We start from the raw sequence: 14868 nt of genomic DNA on the forward strand, positions 1-14868 counted from the left end.
GGGCTCCGTGATTGGCCTGCAAAAAAAAAAGTGTCTTCTATTTATCTCCTTTCGCAACCTCCTGATTTCTTTTTGTTCACTTCAAATTTCTTGTAATTCCCTTCTACACACCGTTGAGTCCTCAATTGCCACTTTTCCGCGCTCCTTCCGCGACCCGGTGTTCTCTTTTTCTCCGTTGACTTCTCCCCCTTTTTAATCCCCACCTTTTCTCCAACCCCTTCAAAATGGCTCCCACGGCTCTTGAACGCGAGGATTTGGCGCGCGATGCTGCCTTCAAGGAGGCTCTCCACGGAAAGACTGCTAAGGCCCGTGGTGGTCTGACTGCCTTGCGTGGCAAGGACGCTGCTGCCCAGAAGGCTGCCGTCGACGAGTACTTCAAGCACTGGGACAACAAGGGCCATGTCGAGGAGACAGACGCTGACCGTGAGGTATGATTTATTGCGCAAATTTCTGCCATTGGCACCACTAACATCTTATGCGCAGGCTCGCCGTAAGGAATATGCTACCCTGACCCGACAGTACGTTATCCCCCTTTGCGCAAATCACTGCACCAGGACACTAACATCTCTGCAGCTACTACAACTTGGCCACCGACTTCTACGAGTACGGCTGGGGTTCCTCCTTCCACTTCTGTCGCTTCGCCTACGGCGAGCCCTTCAACCAGGCCATTGCCCGCCACGAGCACTACCTCGCCATGCAGACCGGTATCACCGAAGGCATGAAGGTATTGGACGTCGGCTGCGGTGTTGGCGGACCTGCCCGTGAGATCGTCAAGTTCACCGGTGCCCACGTCACCGGTCTCAACAACAACGACTACCAGATTGATCGCGCCACCCACTACGCCGAGAAGCAGGGTCTCTCCGACAAGATGGCCTTTGTCAAGGGCGACTTCATGCAGATGAAGTTCCCCGACAACACCTTCGATGCCGTCTACGCTATTGAGGCCACCGTCCACGCCCCCGAGCTGGTCGGTGTCTACTCTGAGATCTTCCGTGTCCTCAAGCCCGGTGGCACCTTCGGTGTCTACGAGTGGTTGATGACCGACGACTACGACAACGACAACCCCGAGCACCGCCGTATCCGTCTCGGTATCGAGCAGGGTGACGGTATCTCCAACATGGTCCGCATCTCCGAGGGTGTCCAGGCCATGAAAGACGCTGGCTTCGAGCTGAAGCACCACGAGGATCTCGCTGCCCGCCCCGACGCTACCCCCTGGTACTACCCGCTGGCCGGTTCCTTCAAGCACATGGGTTCCATGTGGGACTTTTTCACCATTGCCCGCATGACCTGGTGGGGCCGTGGTCTCGCCCACCGTTTCGTCGGTGCCGGTGAGACCATCGGTTCTTCCCCAAGGGATCTCAGAAGACCGCTGACTCGCTCGCTCTGGCTGGTGACTGCCTGGTCGAGGGTGCGCAGAAGAACCTGTTCACCCCCATGTACCTGATGGTCGGCAAGAAGCCCGAGTAAGAAAAAAGCGATTTTCTTCATTCCTGTCCCGCGGCTTTTTTGTCCCAATTCCCAAGATGGTTTCGCTTCTGCTGTTCATTATTTTTGCCCTATGTCGCTAGGAGACTCCCTTTGGCGTTCTCACCGCCCGCCGGTGTTGGTGATGATTTCTCTTCTTTTCCTTTTCTTTGGTCTTAGATATGTAATAGTTATTGAGGCAAGATTCATGAGCCAAGAATAGCATTTCCCATGTTTGGAATTATACGGTGGTGTGTAGATGGCTATCGTAGGAATTTTCATCAGACTTCCAACCGATAGCTCGAAGGCTCTAGGTGGACCGGAACTGCCAAGGTCCGGGGCCCGGGCAACGCTAGGCCCCATTCGGATACCAATGTAAGGGAATCTGATACAGGTCAACAACTTTGGAAGCACGGGCCATCGGTACATTTCTTAAGGCTATATCATGTAGATAGAAAGATTCAGAACGGCGCTGCAGGAGAATTATATATGCCACAACGTCTCAAGTTCACAGCCAGTCTCTGGAAGCTTAGCATGCATGTATGGATAACCATATACGTCTGTTTCTTAGAGACCTCGACGCTCGTCGGTTAAGGGAGATCTCCGTTGTGTCTACAATGACAATCTTTAGACTGAAATAAAGACCTCGCGACTACGGGACGAAAGTATCTATCACAGACATGAAGTCTGGTGATCGGAATATAGACCCGCGTTCAATTCTGAGTCCGCAAAAGGGTTGCAACCTGCTTGGTAGAGGCCTTTCGGATTTCTAGGGACCAACCTGGGAACTGTGGCTCCTGGCTACTTTAGTAAATGGAAGCTCATCTCCGGCATTTAGTCGGGCCAATTTATGGGTGGTTGGCTACTCGCAGAGGACGAATCTGTGTAGTTTCAAAGTTTATTCTTAGATTGTCTTCGTAGCACGGAATTTTGTCTGAGGATGATTTCGTTGAGCTTGATGAGCCTTGAGAACGAGAATTTTCCTGGGAGTGACCATGGTAGAGGATGGTGTTTTGCGAGTCATAGGCTGGATTTCCACGAGTAGAAATTATATAGTAGTTCTATTGAATGCTTCCTGATGTGCGGTACAGAACAAATACCGATATACATGCAAAATATCTGTAATCTAAAACCGCATGGCAACGTAAACAATGACGAATCCAGATTCTCTCATTCAGGCTAAGAGGCTATCCGTGAGTGGGGATTTTCTAATCGCGGTATCGCAGATGACATGCAGGGAGACCTATACGAACTGTTCCTTCTCCTTGACACCTAGGGCGGCAAAGCAAAGCGTTCCTCCCAACAATTACAGCAAAGCAACAAACAGGATTTAGCAAATGTTAATGAAAAGAATTCTACTCACCCACTACTAGGCTTTCGTCTGACATGAATCGAATTCGAAAGTCGACACTCAGCCTGAAAGTCATCAAAATATTTTCCACCCCCAGCATGTCTCGCCATCGATTACCTTTACTTGTTAAGCGACCTTCCACGACTGTTCTCGAACGAGTTCTAGGCTTGCAGTCTGCAGCTGTGTGCGTAAGCCCGGTGCCCAGCCTAGGCTAAGCACCAACCGCGAGACGCACGTTGACTGAGCCAAGCCTTGGCAAAGCTTTGGCAGGCTTGATTCTATACGCGGTCTTTTCACGCCATTTCAAAATTCATCAAAGATATTCATCTTGCAACTTCGAAAGATAGAAGCGAACCAGTCACGGACAGTAGAAAAGAACGTGGCCAGGTACACCGGACCCACTCGTATACCTCGCCCAATCACTTTTGATCATGTCACGATTTAGCGTCAACACTTGCGGAGTCGGCTTTCTTCAACGATCGTCCACTCACTCAGGCCCAACTAAACCACGTGCATCGCCAAGTAATCTAAGCTCACGTCTGGTCTTCATCGCTTCAAGTTGTTCTCTAAGCGATGTGAAACGGCATCGCAATGTCGGATTCCTCGTTGGGGAATGCGTCTGTCCGGATATAAGATCGCGTGCATTCCTGGACCGATCATCCTGCTTTGTTTTCCTTTCCCGCACCACATCGACAGTTGAAACTCCACAATGTTCACCAAGAAGTCCCTCGCTGTCTTTATCGGAGCTCTGGCTCTGGCTGCGGCCAAGACCACCACTGTTGAGTACCCCACTGATGCGGAGGTGGAGGCGGCCGCCGCTACCGTGGTTCCCTTGTCTCCTACTTCCAACGTCAAGGGTCGTGCTTTCGATCGCTTCGTCAACATCTGGATCGAGAACACTGTATGTATCACTCAATTGGCCTATAGGACTTTTACTGACAAATATCCAGGACTTCGATACCACTGCCAGCGATGCCAACTTTGAGAAGCTCGCCAAGGAGGGCATCCTCTTGACCAACTACTTTGCCACCACTCACCCTTCGGAGCCTAACTACGCTGCCTCTGCCTGCGGTGATGACTTTGGCATGGACAATGATGATTTCCACCAGATCCCTTCCAATGTCTCCACCATTGCCGATCTGTTCGACACCAAGGGTGTTTCCTGGGGCGAGTACCAGCAGAACATGCCCTATGCCGGCTACCAGGGATACCGCTGGCCGGAGACTGGAGCGAACGAGTATGTCCGCAAGCACAACCCGCTCGTCCTCTTCAACTCTGTCACCGACTCGGATACCCGCCCTCTCCAAATCAAGAACTTCACCAGCTTCTACGAGGATGTCAAGCACAAGCGTCTGCCCCAGCACATGTTCATCACCCCCAACATGACCAACGACGCCCACGACTCCGATATCACCGTCGCTGGCGACTTCCTCGCTGACTTCCTTCCCCCGCTCCTCAATAATGACTACTTCTCCAAGGACACCCTGGTCCTCGTCACCTTCGACGAGACCTCCACCTACGCCAAGCCCAACCGCGTGTACTCCATCCTCCTCGGTGGTGCCGTCCCCTCCCACCTGAAGGGAACTAAGGATGACACTTTCTACACCCACTACTCCATTATCGCCTCCCTCTCCGCGAACTGGGGTCTTCCCTCCCTCGGCCGTTGGGACTGCGGTGCCAACCTGCTCGATCTCGTTGCCAAGAAGGTCGGCTACACCAACTGGAACGTCGATAACATGGACAAGGTCTTCCTCAACCAGACCTACCCTGGTCCTCTCTCTGATAACGACTACTCCACTTACTCCTCTGCCTGGCCTATTCCCGCTACTAGCGGCTCTTGCTCTGCTGGTCACGGTATCCTCGATACCGTAAAGAAGACTTACCACGGTAAGGCTGCTTCTCACGACTACACCTCTCCTGTTCCTTTCGATAAGGCCAGCGGTATCAATCTTGGTATCAAGTTCAGCCGTACTGAGAAGGGCAAGAAGGAGACCCGCATCACTGAGTAAACGTTTCTCGCTGGGTCGATCAAGATGTTTGTGTTGATAAACTTGAGAGCATTTAATGTATATACAAATTAAACCACAATACCTTGTTTGAGTTCCAATTTATTTTGAGAAATCGTTAGATTGTTCATAGCCCCGGAGATGGAAGGCCTGAAAATTGACATGCGGTAAAGCGTGCCGACCCGGGCGGATAGTGAGCCCCATCGATCTATTCAGTCTCTAGTGCGCCTGGCCAGTGACTACGTGGAAGATTGAGTAGACAATGAACACTCATGGTATTTGACAATATGGTATAAAATATTAATCAAGATCTAATGCAACGCAAGTATAAATGCAATGCAAATGCAACACGCCAATTTCGCCACCCAAGACTGTGCCACCACTTAACTTATCCAGCAGCATAAGTACTCTTCCTCCTCAAAGCCTCCCCATACTTCCACAAGAAAATCGGCGCCGGAATACCAAAGCCCAGCGCAATAAACGCGAGCACACTATTTCCCCACCCATACTGCAACTTATCATACATGTAGGGAGCGAAAAGCGGAAACCCGAATCCAGCCAACGATCTCAAAAACGAACCCGCAGCCAAGGCACTCGCCGCGAACCTCGTATAGGTATCAACCATATACGTCTGCATACACTGGAACGAGACAATCGTGCCCGTTCCAAAGAGGAACGCACCGATATTAGGAGCGATCCAATGACAATGTTCCTGCGCCGTCCAGCCGTAGATGAACAATCCCGCGGGAATAAGAACCGCGCCGACGATAAGGAGTGGGACTCGGAATTCGGGCCTGCCGACATTATCATTTCGGGCTTTCAGTCCGCGGTAGATTTTATCATTGAGCGGGGCACAAATTTGGGAACCGGCCCAGAACCCGAGACCGAGAGAAATGTAATTCAATCCGCCTATGCCGATGGATTCGTTATAATATTGCGGTGAGGTCCAGAGGGATGGGAATGTTGATAGGACAAGGTACATAATTCCGTAGATGTAGGCCATGTAGCATGCGAGACATTGGACGATGGGTTGGGTGAGGAGGAGACGGAATGGTCTGACGAGGGCAGTGCGAAGGACCTGAAGAAGGGTTTTCTTTTGAAGTTCTGCTTCGGTTTGGTAGGATTCGTCTCCTGTTTCTTTGCGGAGGCGCACAGCGCGGTTTTTCAAGAGACGTGGAGCGTATGTTTCGCGGAGGAAGAATAGGCCCATGAGTTGGATGAGGCCGTCTGTGATGGAGGTGGAATAGAAGACCCAGCGCCAGGTGGTATTCTCGGCGATGAAGCCGCCTGCGATGGGGCCTAGTGCTGGGCCCAGGAGAGGGGCGAGAGAGTAGATTGCGATGGATTTGCCTCGTTCTTCGGGCCGGAAACAGTCTGAGAGGACGCCGCCTCCTACGGCTAAGGGTGCGGAGCCACCTAGACCGGCGAAGAAGCGGCAGATGATCATTTGGGTTGATGTTTGGGAGACGGCGCAGCCGATGTTGAAAACGAGGAAGAAGAGGTTGGCGAGTTGGAGAACGATTACGCGGCCGTAGATCTCGGAGAGAGGTCCTAGGATTAGAGGGCCGACGGCGTAGGCAAGAACGAAGATTGAGAGGGTGAGTTGGGAGAGGACTTTGTCTGTGATATTGAGGTCTGCTGCGATTGAGGTGAGGGCTGGGGCGACCATTGAAGAGGAGACCGGAGAGATGAAGGTGAAGAGGGAGACGGTGACTGTTGCTGCCCACTTCTTCTTGTTGGGCCAGTTCTTGGGGTTCTCTGGATCGTCGGGCCCGTCCCAGTCGACCAATTTGGAGTCTAGTCGTGAGCGTACTGAACGTGCAGATTTGGACTTTTTAAGTTCCATTTGATTTCGCTCTAGGTCAACATCTCGCTCGTTGACGATGCCGTTTCGGACTTCTTGGACGGTCTCAGTCTTTTCCATGTAAGATTCTTCTGTCTCGTCGCCTTCGTCGCTGTCCATGTTGTGATCACTGTGATAGGTCGAGTGGTCGTCTAGGTGCTTTGCAGAGTGCACACGATCCAGGTGAGGCACCGTGGCCGTGGCGGATGATGATCGTTGTCTGGACGCCATAGAGTCTGTAACATTTTGGTGATGCTCAGAGTCCGAGTCTGAGATAGACGGTGAACGAGACTCGCCCACATCGGAGCTATGGTCCTGTTCCTTTAACATGCTTGTGGTCATGCACGTGCAGCTGTAAAGAGTACTGAAGTTGGAAAACGCTCTATTATGTAGATAAGATGGTTAGAATATCTCACAGTAGTCAAAAAGACTATGCACACGCGACACTGAAACCAAGCAAAAAAAAAACCAGCGGGGAAAGTACATTTATACGCGGTAGCATCACGGAACAAAAATCACCGATACGGAGCGCATAACATGCTGCAAAGGCAATGCACGCGGTGATAATAGATTAACGCCGTGTAGACCGCTCCAACATTGAAAATTTCGCAGTGATCATTGGCTCGGCTCAAAGCTTGAAAGGGGACTGACCCTGGCCCAGGCTCTTCAGGTCCCGCTCAACCGTAGAAACAGGCAAGAGCGGCGGCCTGAACCGGCATTGCCAGGGCAGGCTACCGCCTTCGTCGTGTGTTGCAGATCGAAAACGGGGCAAAAATCTGGTCGGATGTGGAACAAGAACTCCGTGCGCCGGTTCAGGCATCATGACTCAGCTATTTCGGCTCTTCGGCACGCACATGACTCCACTGTCTCCAAGTTATGCATCCTGCTCACGGTGATTGGTGATTAATAGAGGCCCATGGAAGCATAGAAGCTTGAATTAAGACTATGACAGAAACAGGAAGAGAAAGGGATGCAACCTCCAAGTATGCTATCCTTCTTAACAATTGATCACACCTATGTCCCCAGAAATAACATGTTTACTTGGCAAACAAACAGCGTTTAATTATTGCTACTTATAACCTCTAAAGTAGTCTCAGGCATCGACTTTCACGGTCGCAGTTTCAGGTCAACAACTATGACGAGCTCTCAATATCAACAACAAGCCCAGGCAGTAACTCCACCTGTCCAGCCTTGGACCCATGGAATAATAGCTTAATTACAGCCTCACCATTTGAGAGAGAGAATGCCCGCTTGCCAGCCGTTGATCCAGAGGGAACGTCATAGCTCCATTTCCCATCAAAGATGGCATCATATGAGCTCTTTAGTTTACTCGCTTCAAGATCGGGAACCTGGACGGACACCGCCGAGATACCTTGAACACCATTGGGGTGCTGAGTGAGATGAGACTCCAACTTATAAGGAACACGCCTATCGCGAGGGGTTCTGTCCAAACACCAGAATGGCATAGATCCTGGGGCTACCACGTCGCCCTGGCTGTCTTTGGGCGTGCAAACTGCCCATTCTAAAATTGTCCCATCCGGCTTCGTGCGACCGCCAGGAATTGGATCTGTATAGGATATACTGGTATCGGCATTCTGAAATCGTTGTTGAACGGCGACAAAGTCGCTCTCCGAAGGCAAGGTGAAAGCCCAGTCAATGATTGTTCTCTCCGTCTCTTTTCCCCAGCGATGGTTACGTCGTCTTTCGGGGTCCACATCATCGAAAAATGCAATGAACTCGAGGTAAACACCATCGGCGAACAGCACTAGCTTGTTTGTTGTAAGCCCATCAGCGTGGTTGCCCCCTGGTGCCAGAGTGAAGCGCCCCTCAATGTGTTTGGAGATGCCGAGAAGATCTTTATGAGAAAGAAGAATGACAATATGGTCCAGGATGGGGGGGGCTGCGAAGCTTGGCTAAGCATTTTGAATGTATTCGACAGGCTTACCGCCAGAGATTCTCAGTGAACTGAACTGAAGCGATATTTTGGGGCCGTGGAAAAGATGCTAGGAGATTGTCGGAGTAGGATTGCGCACGAGTTCCCCGCACGAGGGCTCCCCGCAAGGAGCGCCTGCAGCAGATAACATCCCTCAAGTCGGAGCATTGGCATAGACAATGGCAAATTCAAGACAGACGAGACCATTCTCAGATGACATTCAGCCCCGGCTAAAGCAGGCGTAGTATTTATTCAATGGTGCTTGCTGGAGCAACTGCGACGGAATCATCATCGCTTTGCTGGGAGAGCTCGGAAAATTGCCTGCGAGACATGGCGAAACTATTTCAAAAGGTTTCGGATGCTCATTGTGAAGCCAAGGTGAGCTAGAAATCCGAGAATGGTTGGATCCTTCCAAATTGACCCACTTGGACCAAAATTAGGTTATACCTAAACACTCTTTGGCTTCGGCTAATTCGTGAACCTTGTGCGAATTGAACTTCTTCACAGCGTCAGATACAGATGCCTCATTCAGCTCTAAATGGGATCGGCATTGTTTGGGTAACAGTGTCCAGTCGCTCTGCGATATTAGGCCAGTTTCGGCTCGAAACAATCTATTCCACTGGCGAGAGGATAGACGCTCCCTGGACAACCAAGTCCAAGAGGATAGGGAAATCGGTTGTGTATTCGTCTAATGCATCGATCACTAATGAGTATCGTTCCACGTGATCACTTTCACCAGTCGTGCCCAGGCTCCTTGATCTTCTTCTTCAACAACACACAGACATCACATTCTCCCGTCGGCTTAAAGAAAGGAACTTTGTAATGAATACTATGAAGCCGTTGATTCCTCGTTTCTCCGCCTTGCTTCGCAAGAAACCATTTCATATGCTTTCTCCGGGGCCACCTTTACCGCCCGGCATACTCGTTGATGAAGAGATCTCGCCAGTATACAATTCCAAGTACTTCTACCCGGTGAAGCCAGGAGAGGTACTCGCCGATCGTTACCAAAACTTGGTTAAGGTTGGCTGGGGCGTGTCTTCAACAGTATGGCTCGCGCGTGATTTGCAAGGGTAGCCTTGAATAATTTCTGTCCAGTTCGAAGCTCTCCCTGTCTCTAACAAACATACAGGCATATCGAAGAGCCAGAAAGCGTCGTGGCACTGAAAATTATCAATAATAATGCGAGTTCCGCTGGTCATGAGCGCGAAGTTAAAGAGCATATTTCCACGGCAGACCCATCACATCGCGGTCGGTCGCTGATCCGAACATTACTAGACTCTTTTGAATTTAAAGGCCTAGAAGGTTCTTATCTAGGTCTTGTGTATCCGCCTATGAGGGAGTCATTGTCGATGTATCAGCGGCGCTTTGACGACAGAAAGATGCCACTGCCCCTCATTAAAACATACATTCGGGCCCTTCTTACGGGGCTTGATTATCTGCATAAGGTATGCAGGACAGTTCATACAGGTAAGTTTATCTTCAACTTTAATTCCTGTCAACAACACTAAGCCCAAGTGGCTGCCTAGATCTAAAGCTTAAGAACATCATGGTCTCCTTCGAGGATCCAACCGTGCTTGGTGATTTTATGGATTCTCAGCTTGCAAAACCGATGGCTTTTAAGATTGATTCGACGGGACGGCCAGTGTATCAATCTCGTAATGACTTCGGCCCACTTAAAAGCCTGAGATATACCACAGCTTGTCGACTTTGGCTTGGCAACCAGACTCCAGGAAGACGACGACTGGGGCGTTTGGCCTATCCAGCCAGACCACTATCGGGCACCAGAGGTGATACTGGGTAATGGTTGGCAAATGCCTGCGGATATTTGGAATCTTGGCGTTCTGGTGCGTTCCATTGTTCTCCAGAGTTGGTGCATCCGCTAATGCCAGACCAGTTGTGGGATATGATCGAAGGCAAAGAGCTATTTTAGCATATTCATGATCCAGAAGGTCGCTACGATGCTAAACTACACATCGCCGAAATGATTGCCTTACTCGGTCCACCTCCTCCAGAGGCCATACAAAGGTATCAATACATACGAGAGTACTTGTGGCCGGAACCTGTCAGACGAGAAGACGGCAGAGTATGCGAGACCGCGGAAACGTACTTCTGTGGGCCATTCTTTGACGAAAAAGGTATTACTGGGTTTCCTATCTCGAACGAATTCTTAGAACTCACGAAACATCTCAGGTCGCTTCCTGTACGAAGACCTGATCCCTAACCGCAAACTAGGCGACACAGTCTTATTCCTTGGGGGAGAGGAGAAGGAAGCGTTTTTAGACCTCGCCAAGCGAATGCTTGTCTGGCACCCAGATAAGAGAAAACGGCAGGCGAACTGGCTGAGCACCCTTTTCTTCAACCGAAACAAACAAGCTCCTGATTTCTGCGAGCTTCTACTAAAGGATGAGAGACTCTAGGCAAAACAGCCATTTACTGGTTGACTCGGAAATCCAAAAACCGGGTGCTGGTCTATCTGATTTTCCATACAATTTACCTGGCGTCCTCTACAAGAATCAATGCGACTCCAATGGGCAGATACAATGTAAACGCGAGCACTAGAAGGCTACGAGAAAATATTGGGGGCAGCCTCACACTTGAACTACATTCCCGCCTTGAACACGATTGAAATAGGCCTTTTATGTGAGAAACAGGGAATTCTGTCGACGCCCTGCTGTATCATCGGCAGGCGCCATGGCGCTGAGACCGTTTTTGGAAATCAAAGTCAATAGTCTACATGGCTCGTCTAGTTGTAAGCTCGCTGCATAGTCATCGGTCCGAATTATCGCCAAACAAGTGTAGGGAATGAAAATAATGTAATCAAGTGTGAGCTTTTCTGTAAGCGGCTAGGAATGCAACCCAAATACATAAATCACGGGTGTGTAGATCATCGGGTTAAACGGTACTCGAATGTGATCATTATAGGCTTGAAAATTCTATGATTGTGCAAAGCGAATTAAATATTTGCATATTTCGGAGAGATTTCGTCCTATTTGAGAGTGATGGTTCCTCTTCTCCGAATTTAGTCCTACAGATTGGCTACCACCGCATGTCAGTATGAGATGCTTGTCAATCATGTCTACCTGAGCACAGCTGGGCGATGTTTCAACATACTCGTGGTCTTTATAGAGTTCGTATTATCCATCGGAAACCTTCGCGGCGGCAGCGCCCTCGGACCGCGTGGTGGGGCTAAGCGCGCGCGCTCAGCAAGCGGGATAGCCACCATCCCCAAATGCATAAAGCAACTCATGAACGAGTCTACCGTCGCAAAGCAATCGATAACTATCAAGTCAGCCTGTACTCGGCAGAATGACCCGTCTCCTTCGCATCGCCGTCCTTGAATGCGACACGCCGATCCCGCCAGTGCAGGCCAAGTTCGGCGGCTACGGAGATATCTTCGAAAGTCTTCTGAAGAAGGGACTAGAGGAGAGCGGCTCCACTGCTGAGATTGAGGTTAGCAAGTGGCATGTTGTGGAGAACCCCGTCTATCCTGACCCCAACGAGTGTGATGCGTTTCTCCTCACAGGTAGCAGTATGATTGCCTGTTCTTGTGCTTAAGGACACGGCTAACTATTGCAGAGCATGATGCTTTCAGTGACGACCGTTGGATCCTGACGTTGACTGAGTATATTCATGACGTTGTCAAGGCTCATAAGAAGCCTGTTGTTGGGATTTGCTTTGGTCATCAGATCCTTGCGAGGGCCTTGGGCAAGCGTGTTAGTCGTGGAGATAGTTGGGAGATTTCTTCCTCAAAGATTACTTTGACTGATGCTGGGAAAGAACTTTTCGGAAAGGATGAGTTGGTGGGTTCTTCGATAAGATGGATGAAGTATGTTCTAATAACGAATAGCATCTGCATCAAATGCACCGCGATATTGTCCACGAGGTGCCCGAAGGGTGCATCAATCTTGGCTATAGTGACCCATGCGCAATCCAAGGCTTCTACATGCCCAATCGCCTCTTGACTGTTCAAGCGCATCCCGAGTTCAACGAATATATCATGTCGCATCTTGTTGAAGCAAGACATAATGGCGGTGTGTTCAACGATGAGCTAGCCCAAGACGGAGCGGCGAGAGCAGGAAATCACCACGATGGAGCTCTAGTGGCGAAGAAGATTATAGAATTTATCAACAGCTCAGTAGCATAACTGATTTTGAAATTAAAAATGAAAGCAAATTACTCAAATGGGTGTCAAAGGACAGGAGCGCGAGGAAGTTCATAGTTGATAAGGGGAACGCGGAATGCGATAAGCGGCGATTGACATCACTCGCCTTATAAAACCCGATTTGCCCCTCCAGAGCAACCGCGCTCTTGAACCACTGAGGCATTGCATATATTCCACCCATAATGTCGAACCAGATCCGCACTATCAACCCTGCTACACATGAGGTGATCTTCGATCAGCCGGGCACCTCGCTCGAGGATGCTGGTAAGATGGCAAAGGCCTCCAAGCTGGCCTTTGAGTCTTATCGCAAGCTGAGCTTAGATGAACGGAAGGACATTGTCAAGCGCGCTCTTGCCATTCTTGCTACCAAGTACGATGAGCTGGCCAAGGAGCTCACGACCCAAATGGGTCGACCGATCAGGTAATTCGTTCTCGTCGAGTCTTTCCATTGACTCGACTGACTTGTCGCAGATACTGTGTCGGAGAGATCAAGACTGCCGCGCTTCGCTCAGAGTACTTGCTCCAGATCGCCGGAGAGGCTTTGGCTGATTTGCCTGGTCAGCCTCAAGCTGGCTTCAAGCGTATGGTCAAGCACGTCCCTCTCGGTCCCATTCTGATCGCCGGCGCTTGGAACGTGAGTAATGAAACCGACCCGGTCGCAAACTATACTAACCAGCCAACAGTACCCCTACCTGACCACCGTCAACGCTCTGATACCCGCCCTGGTGGCAGGAAACAGCGTCCTCCTTCGTCCATCCCCTCAGACCCCGCTCTTCGGAAACCGACTCCTCGAGATCTTCACCGAAGCTGGACTCCCTTCCAACGTCCTTCAGATTGTTCACATTGGTAGCCTGGATGTTCTCGACCAAGTGGCCCAGCTTCCCGAGATCCAGTCGATTTCATTCACAGGTTCTACCGCGGGCGGTATCCGCCTCCGGGAGGCAACTGCGAAGCAGGTAAAGCCCGTCAACCTCGAGCTCGGCGGAAATGACCCCGCCTATGTCCGTGCCGATGCAGACGCAAAGAGTGTTGCTGAGAATCTGGTTGATGGTGCAATCTTCAACTCTGGCCAGAGCTGCTGCTCTATTGAGCGTGTCTACGTGCACGAGAAGATCTATGATGAGTTTGTGCGCTGTGTGCAGGAAGAGCTGGCTACGTGAGTGCCCCTTGGCTTGATGAGAGATTTACTTCTAATTCTTGTATAGATACAAGCTCGGCGATCCCCAAGATAGCAACACAACCACTGGACCGGTGATCTCTGCTCCAGCCAAGGTCAAGATTCAATCCCACATCGACGATGCCTTGAGCAAGGGCGCAGTCGACTCCACTCCGGAGAACGGCACTTTCGCTCTGGCCAAGACATCCCAGAAGGGCAACTTTATTGCTCCTGTCGTCCTCACGAATGTCAACCACTCCATGATCACCATGAAAGAAGAGACCTTTGGCCCTGTCATGCCCATTATGAAGGTTTCCAGCGATGAGGAAGCTGTCGCTTTGATGAATGACAGCGACTATGGTCTGACTGCGAGTGTCTGGACTAAAGACATTGCTCGTGGCGAGGAATTGATTGATGACATTGAGGCTGGTACTGTGTTCATCAACCGTTGCGATTATCCTGCTCCGGTAAGTTCACCTCCAGTAATCTTGGAGTTGGCTCATACTAAGATACGTTTCACAGGATCTGGCTTGGACTGGTTGGAAGAATTCTGGTCTGGGATGCACATTGGGTCCTCGCGGTTATGACGGGTTCACCAAGTTGAAGAGTTACCACGTCAAGTATGCTTCTTAGAGCAACATTATAGAGCTAGAGGTTTCAAATGAAGCATCCATCAAACATTCATCTATCACTTTAACAAACAATGGCTGTACTACAGCTTCACAAATACACGAGCATCACTATCGAACTGAGAGCCATCCAATCCATTTCACTTTCATCCTCATGCGTGGCAAATCCCAACTAACAACCCCCGGTGCCAGCCCCACTGCGCGGTCCGGGACCGCGCTGCAGTTATCCACCTACGCGGCAATCACTCAATTTGCCTAAAACATAACTGCAACCCCATGAAATGCATCCCAGCTATCTCAAACCCCAGACCGCGAACCAAGCAC

General features: G+C 50.4%; 7 protein-coding genes across 7 annotated transcripts; 5 read left to right on the forward strand and 2 right to left on the reverse strand.

Annotated features, from left to right (window-relative positions):
- Positions 1-224: 224 nt before the first annotated feature.
- Positions 225-1467, forward strand: erg6 (sterol 24-C-methyltransferase; the record flags this gene model as incomplete). The annotated part of the gene is made up of 4 exons (XM_056968049.1): positions 225-428; positions 484-518; positions 574-1318; positions 1363-1467. The coding sequence occupies 4 exons, from the start codon at positions 225-227 to the stop codon at positions 1465-1467; spliced, it is 1089 nt and encodes a 362-aa protein (XP_056820845.1).
- Positions 1468-3524: 2057 nt separating this feature from the next.
- On the forward strand, positions 3525-4824 carry N7477_006387 (putative acid phosphatase; the record flags this gene model as incomplete). Its single annotated transcript, XM_056968050.1, has 2 exons — positions 3525-3716; positions 3766-4824. The coding sequence occupies 2 exons, from the start codon at positions 3525-3527 to the stop codon at positions 4822-4824; spliced, it is 1251 nt and encodes a 416-aa protein (XP_056820846.1).
- A 385-nt stretch (positions 4825-5209) lies between these two features.
- N7477_006388 (MFS transporter) lies at positions 5210-6994 on the reverse strand (the record flags this gene model as incomplete). Its single annotated transcript, XM_056968051.1, has 1 exon — positions 5210-6994. The coding sequence occupies one exon, from the start codon at positions 6992-6994 to the stop codon at positions 5210-5212; it is 1785 nt and encodes a 594-aa protein (XP_056820847.1).
- An 803-nt stretch (positions 6995-7797) lies between these two features.
- On the reverse strand, positions 7798-8765 carry N7477_006389 (VOC family protein; the record flags this gene model as incomplete). Its single annotated transcript, XM_056968052.1, has 2 exons — positions 7798-8564; positions 8747-8765. 2 exons carry the CDS (start codon positions 8763-8765, stop codon positions 7798-7800), a joined length of 786 nt encoding a protein of 261 aa, XP_056820848.1.
- Positions 8766-9482: 717 nt separating this feature from the next.
- N7477_006390 (protein kinase domain protein) lies at positions 9483-11014 on the forward strand (the record flags this gene model as incomplete). Its single annotated transcript, XM_056968053.1, has 4 exons — positions 9483-9667; positions 9727-10042; positions 10295-10441; positions 10769-11014. 4 exons carry the CDS (start codon positions 9483-9485, stop codon positions 11012-11014), a joined length of 894 nt encoding a protein of 297 aa, XP_056820849.1.
- Positions 11015-11903: 889 nt separating this feature from the next.
- N7477_006391 (type 1 glutamine amidotransferase) lies at positions 11904-12741 on the forward strand (the record flags this gene model as incomplete). Its single annotated transcript, XM_056968054.1, has 3 exons — positions 11904-12126; positions 12174-12397; positions 12445-12741. The coding sequence occupies 3 exons, from the start codon at positions 11904-11906 to the stop codon at positions 12739-12741; spliced, it is 744 nt and encodes a 247-aa protein (XP_056820850.1).
- Positions 12742-12941: 200 nt separating this feature from the next.
- Positions 12942-14548, forward strand: N7477_006392 (aldehyde dehydrogenase family protein; the record flags this gene model as incomplete). The annotated part of the gene is made up of 5 exons (XM_056968055.1): positions 12942-13180; positions 13231-13393; positions 13443-13915; positions 13965-14382; positions 14438-14548. The coding sequence occupies 5 exons, from the start codon at positions 12942-12944 to the stop codon at positions 14546-14548; spliced, it is 1404 nt and encodes a 467-aa protein (XP_056820851.1).
- Between the last annotated feature and the right edge of the window lie 320 nt (positions 14549-14868).

The sequence above is a fragment of the Penicillium maclennaniae genome (genome assembly GCF_028827695.1).
Source record: "Penicillium maclennaniae strain IBT 15551 chromosome Unknown utg000006l:1.0-2513246.0:1.0-2515036.0, whole genome shotgun sequence".
NCBI lineage: Eukaryota > Fungi > Ascomycota > Eurotiomycetes > Eurotiales > Aspergillaceae > Penicillium > Penicillium maclennaniae.